This window comes from Condylura cristata, unplaced genomic scaffold (assembly GCF_000260355.1).
Source record: "Condylura cristata isolate star-nosed mole 26May11 unplaced genomic scaffold, ConCri1.0 scaffold00005, whole genome shotgun sequence".
Lineage (NCBI taxonomy): Eukaryota > Metazoa > Chordata > Mammalia > Eulipotyphla > Talpidae > Condylura > Condylura cristata.
Window position 1 is genome coordinate 4,090,337 of NW_004567106.1, and position 6,376 is coordinate 4,096,712.

Here is a 6,376-nt window from a genome sequence, read left to right on the forward strand (position 1 = left end):
ACGATAGCCGTTGCATAGCTTGTGTCACTTCCTCTTCCAATATGTATGTTAACTCTATGTAATCATAGACTGAAAACTCAGAAATTTAACTTTAGCTTGAAGGTGGGTAAGAATCACAAAGATTATTTTCAAAGCTTTTATATTTTTGGCTTACCATCAAAGCAGTTAGTAACAGTGCTAAGGATATAACTGATTTAAGAACACAGGTAAGGGGTCTTCCCTGGTGGCACAAGGGGGTTAAAGCACAGCACTATGAAGCTATCCACAGCCAATGCAACACAAGTTCCATCCCTGGCCAGGGAGGTGACCCACAAGGCATATCAGACCTTTCCTGACACATCCACTGCTCCCCTCAGCAGTGTATTTAAGTAGACCTGCCAGTTCTGCTTCCCACTCTGTCTCTGGTGAATCCTCTAACCACCCCTTCCCCTGTATCTCTGGCTTACACCCCAGTTCTTGTATGCATAAATAAATCTGAAAAAATAGGTAAATTTAGCTCCCTACTTCCTGTGTACCGTATTTTGGTGGCCTCTGCTACTGAGAGGTAAGAAAAGCAGTTATGTGTGATTTCCCAAGGTGACAATTCTTTTCTTAATGAGGTCACATCACCCAGTTTTAATGTTTGGGTGCTGGGTCTTGAAACTTGGTATGTTCACTCAGGCACACTCTTACCTCACAATTATATTTTCCTAGGATCTCTTCATGGAAAGGATTAGAGGGCTTACAACATGAGGTAAGGTAGAAGACACAAGGTTGGCAAGGTTTCTTTCCCTCACTCTTGCAAATTCTCATGGTCATGGAACACAGGTGTAATTAACTTACCATTAAAATTTCTGTGCAGTCCAGGGACTTTTGCTCATATTTTCAACAGGTAATGAAAATTTAGGAGATGATTTCAATGGTGTTATTAACTCAGCTAGTTCTTAACTGCTATTTCTATGAAAACAAAACCACCATTTTACCAATGTTTGCAAGAGGTCTTATCTTCAAGGAATGTGGTTGGGATAAGACCAGCTGATGTTTCAAGATTTACCACAGGCACTCTTGAAATTTTGACTTTTGAGATGTTATCAACAGAGATGGGTATTTATCTAATATGCAGGGCAGAGAACAGCATCAAGACTTTGGAAATTGCTTATAATGTTCCATGTGGAGGAGATTTTTGCTGCATCCATATGTATGAAAAAAAAATCTGATAGTTTGTTGAAGAGTTAGTAAGTCTCTAAAATAGTTTTTTTTTTTTTTTTTTTTTAAAGATTCATCTATTCGTACAGAACTGGGGTACAGGCCAGAGATGCAGAGGGTGAGAGGATTCACCAGAGACAGAGCGGGAAGCAGAACAGGCAGATCTACGAAGTACACTGCTGAGGGGAGCAGCAAGCGGGTCAGGAGAGGTCCGCCGCGCCATGTGGTCACCTCCGCGGCAGGCGGGAATCGAACTCATGCGGAAGTGGCTTAGTTTCTTAGTGCAGTGCTTTAACCCGCTGCGCCACCAGGGAGGGCCTAAAATAGTTTTTATATCTAGAAATAAAAGTGGGCACTTCTTTTACTCTAAAGTCAAATGTCACCTGTTATCACTTTTTAATAAATTCGGAAACACTATTTGCTCTTCCAATTTCAGATTTGTCACTTTAATTTTTAATGTTCTGTGAACTTGGATCACAATTGTATATTAAGAAAATATTCTTTATAAACTCATTTTATCAAGATTCTTTCATCTCACTATGCCTGTTTTAGCAGAGGAGGTAGGTCTTAATACAGGTGATGAAGCATTTAAGGTTGTCAACGAATAGCAATTATTTGGGTGTCTCTGAAGTCAAGCACCTCACATAAATTTGTTCCAGGCAAAAAGAGTGATTAAAAAAAGATCCTTTCTGGGCCTTGAAATGTTTATATCCTGGAGTAAAAGTAGTCTTGTCTAAGCTAGACTAAGAACATCATTAAAAGGTAACACAGAAATCAATCATTTGAGTGCTTTATTCTTGTATAAATATAAACAAAACTGCAGTTTAGAAGTAACCTGGCACCTCATTAGATCAACAGTACTAATTCCATAGTACTTGGAAAATGTCAGTAGGCACTGGAGCATGAAATATATTTTCTGTATTTTTCATGGAACAGTACGCTCTTTTAATCAATGGGAAACTATTGTCACTTTCTCATATTCTATTTAACATTTCTTCAGTTTCTTACACTTATTGTCTTTTAATTTCAACATTTCTATGCATCTGGATATGGCCATGTGTATCTATCTACAGTGTTAGCCATATTTTACTAACTTTGGTCTGACACAATGGTGATGCAACAGGAGCAGAAGGTAGGGATAAGTACTTATAAAACATGTTTGATTCTTGTTCACTTTGCTATAATGAGTCTGAAAAAAAAACTAGTGTTGATCATAAATTTGAAAATGACAGTGATACATTGTCATAATGAAAATGAAAACAAAGATGTTGAGTGTATCTTAAACTACATAAAAAACTTCAGTAACAAAGTTATATTACATTTAATAGTGTTAATACTGAAGACATGTCAATTCCACAAAGGCTTATCCTGTAAGTGAAATGCTCAGTGTAGAAAGAAGTACAAATTTTGGTTAGGTGTTGAAAAATAAGATGATCTAAGAAATGTTCTGAATATTATTTTCATTTGAAGATACTTTTTATAGCTGTTTGAGATGCTGTAATACCTCTAATGATAGACCCAGTTGTTTTACTAAATTGTCTGTCTGCTCTAAAATCCAAGTGAGGCTTGGGTTTTCAGAATGTACAGACTCCTGTGTTCTACAACATTCTAAAGATGAACAATCTACCTCACTAAGATTCCTTCTACAGTTTTTGTTAAACTCAGCATTATTTTCACAGAGTCTTTCATCTTTAGCTTCATCAATCTTTTTCTCAGCTGGAACTACATGACAAAGGTCCATATCTTGAATGGAGTCCAATAACTCTATCACATGGGGTTGTGGAGTGATTGATTTCAGATGTTTGAGTACATATTCTTCACACTGGCCAACTGCATCCAGAAGACTATTTATTTTACTGATCAAAGCCGAACTATTATCATGAAGGTGACACCAGGAAAGCAAAGCACTGGATAAAGATATAAATAAGAGATAAATAAGAGTTAAATGGAAAAACTTAAGTCATAAACTTCTAGAATTTTTGATGCTAATCATTTTGTTTCTCTTCCAAGTAACAGCCCCCAAATGTAGATTAATAAAAATAATGCAAGTGAAAATCAGGAAAGTGATAATGGCAAAACAGGACTTAGAAAATACATACAGGCTCTCCCTCGTGGTGCAATGGGTTAAAACAGTACTAAGAAGCTAAAGCCACTTCAACATTAATTCAATCCCAGCCACGGAGGTGATCTACATAGCGCTGCAAACCTTTCCTGACCTGCCCATTGCTCCCCTCAGCAGGGTACTTGGTTGATCTGCCTGTTCTGCTTCCCACTCTATCTCTGGTGAATTCTCTCACTGACCCTGTACCTCTGGCCTGTACCCCAGTTCTGCATAAATAAATCTTAAAAAAAATATACATATACATATATACACAAACATACACACACTGGACACTAGCTTTGAACAGATTAGCAATTAGACTTAATAGTGTGATGATGGACATTTACTTCATCATTTCCTTTTATAGCAGGCTATATATAAATTCAGATTGCTGACACTGAATTTTCTAAAATAACAATGAATTTATTTTTTCATAATTATTTGTTTCCTATCCTTTTAGAACCAGTGATTTTTAGAAGCATTTTGCTTTTTCTATATAGAAGGCAGTTTAGAGGGCTTTTTCTATATAGAGGGCAGTTTAAAGCATGCAAACATGCTTCTAGTGTCATGTGGTATTTGGCCACTTGGTTCTGATAAATGCTGCTATTGCTATGCAATCTTGACAGGTATCTAACATTCAGGACTAAAGTAAATGTAGTCATTTTTCTCTCTACTGCCAGCTATAATTGTCCACGTTTTTTTTGCCTAGATGTCTGCCATGTTGTTTTCTTAAAACTAAGTTTTATTCCTGAAGATCTTTGTAATTACTTTTAAGATAGAGATTGATGATAGAAAGACACACGTTCCCATCACTTCTTTGTAATAAAAGAGACCTCCCCACTTACTAAGGTGTACAAATTGATGATTTTTGACTTTTGAAGGTAATATTCTATATTTTGCAGCTCTTGTGGAATTGATGCTAGAAAAAGCACTAATTTAAACACTATTTTTACATACTACTTTTTAAAAATAAATATTCTCAAGTATTAGCAGTTAAAATTATTCAGCATTTGTTTTAAAAATTACCTCAGAGTTCCCCTGAGTTGTCCATAGTTTATAATGACTTTTGCACCTTCCTTAAAACCTTGATTGAAGCCTTGCTGAAGAGTAACTGCTTTGCCAGCATCTACTCCATCTCTATAACCTTCCTAAAAACAAAAAATAAGAAGCTACAGGTATAATTAATACCAAATGAACCATGGTGGCTCTTCTAGAAAGTTATAGAATCAATGTAAACAGCAGATGAAGCCATTTTACTGTATGTATATATATATATATATATATAATATTTAACATCATGGTTCTGTAACATTGGCTATAATAATCATACAACCAAAGTGGACCATACTTTTCATAAATATATTATTGGTTTATTCTATTTTGGAAACAATACTTATTTAACACATTAAAAACTGACTTGCTAAAACTTTTATTCTTGAGATGTTATTTTATTTAAACTTACCCAACATTGCGTTATATACATTTGGCACATTTAAAAATACTACTCGTAACTTTTTTTTTTTAACCGTGATAACAGTGGATTCTAAGAAAGAAAACATGGAACATCACATTCTGACCTGCCGGCAACTAACTAATTGTGTGAGTGAGGTGCTAGGGTGGTAAATAGGGCTAGGAAAGGTCTTGGCTAACTAACAAGCAGGGGAAGAGTAAACTGGCGTAAGATCAGAAAAGTCTGATCTTAGACGTTTCGTTTGATACCCACATTCAACTAAACTGCAAACAGTGGGAAGGGATTTTATTCTGCATCTTCTTTGGTGCTACAGCTCTCAAGATGCTCACTCAAAAAGATTCCAGTTCTTAAAGTGTCAACATCAGATTTAGGGGCAACTGAATGGTTAGCTAGGATATTTAAGCGGAAATCAACTTCGTTATTTGTTTCTCACGCTGACCTAAACTCTGCGAGTGCTTCTCTGGATGCAGAAGAACCTGGGAGTGTACTATTAAGCCTAGTTTCGATTACTGCGGCCCTCTGAAATTAGAGATGGAAGAGTCACACCTAGCGAATACAAAAGAAATCAACTAACACCCACCAGCATTCTGCATTGGCTTTCCTTTATTGCCTTTTGACATTTTCAAGTTCGCTTTTCCTTTAAGTGTTGACTAATACCACATCTCACTTTAGGCTCCTCATCCAGCAAAACAACCAAAGTGTACCTGTACCAGTACTTAGACATGTGTACAGTGAGCGTGTAAGTTTACCCTCCAAGCCCTTCCTTGTGATCCTCACCAAATCGAAATCTTTTCAAAGTCTACACAAAGTTTATTTTGGTTGGTTTCCAGGTTCTACCCGCCCCCCGCCCCCCATTCCCGAGGACGCACGCCGCCGTTTCACAGGCTTTCAAGTAACTGGGAAATCCTTATCAGGACGCGAGTTGTACAGGGTGGCAACGGGTGGTCGGGACCTAACTTCTTCACAAACCGGCGCCCCTCCACATTTTCCGTCAAGTCAGGGGACCCCTCTCTCCACCTCCCCCTGCCCCCCCAACGCTCCCTTCCGCTTTACTTTGACACGTCTCTGCATTTGGCTCCGCCACTCCCGCTGCACCAAAAGCGACTCGTCCGCTTCCTCGTCAAACACATCACCCTCCTCACCAGGAGCCCCGGCTACCGGGGCGGCTCGTACCCACGACATCACTAGGGCAGATGCCGGTACCACCGGCGCCGGAAATGCCGGCAACACCTTCCTGTTTGAGAGGCGGGGCGAAGGCTGACAGAGCTGACTCGCCAGTGGCCACTGCGCACGCGTGTGACGTGCTCCTAGTCGAGTGTTTCCCGTGAGTTGTCTTTCCCCGCCGGTTTTCAATCCCTGGTTCTTTGGGGCCCCCTCAGTTTACACAAATGTTGGTTTGCTCCTAGTGTCAGCTAAACAGCCCCTCGCGGGGCTGTCCGACCTGACCTCCGCAGCAGGCATCCTAGACGCCTCAGGGAAACTCTTTTCCCACCATGGAATGTGGTGTGAATTTTGGAGACTTGTGCACTCGCAAAACCGGTCAAGGTAGTTCAGTTGATGGGTGATTGTTTGCCTTAGACGCCGACTCTTAGAACCCCTCTGTGCGTTTAAGGGATTTG

At 39.1% G+C, this 6,376-nt stretch overlaps 1 protein-coding gene across 1 annotated transcript; it reads right to left on the minus strand.

Annotated features, from left to right (window-relative positions):
• Positions 1 to 1,474: 1,474 nt before the first annotated feature.
• Positions 1,475 to 5,966, minus strand: YAE1D1 (Yae1 domain containing 1). The gene is made up of 3 exons (XM_004676658.2): positions 5,811 to 5,966; positions 4,313 to 4,434; positions 1,475 to 3,092 (listed from the first exon to the last, which is right to left on the minus strand). The coding sequence occupies exons 1-3, from the start codon at positions 5,937 to 5,939 to the stop codon at positions 2,663 to 2,665; spliced, it is 681 nt and encodes a 226-aa protein (XP_004676715.1). The 5' UTR covers positions 5,940 to 5,966; the 3' UTR covers positions 1,475 to 2,662.
• Between the last annotated feature and the right edge of the window lie 410 nt (positions 5,967 to 6,376).

Coding starts and splice junctions, on each gene's coding strand:
- YAE1D1 (XM_004676658.2), bottom strand. CDS start 5,939: ATGTCGTGGGTACGAGCCGCCCCGGTAGCCGGGGCTCCTGGTGAGGAG. Junction 4,435..5,810: donor AAATGCAGAGACGTGTCAAA/GTAAAGCGGAAG, acceptor TTTTGTTTTTAG/GAAGGTTATAGAGATGGAGT. Junction 3,093..4,312: donor CAACTCAGGGGAACTCTGAG/GTAATTTTTAAA, acceptor ATCTTTATCCAG/TGCTTTGCTTTCCTGGTGTC.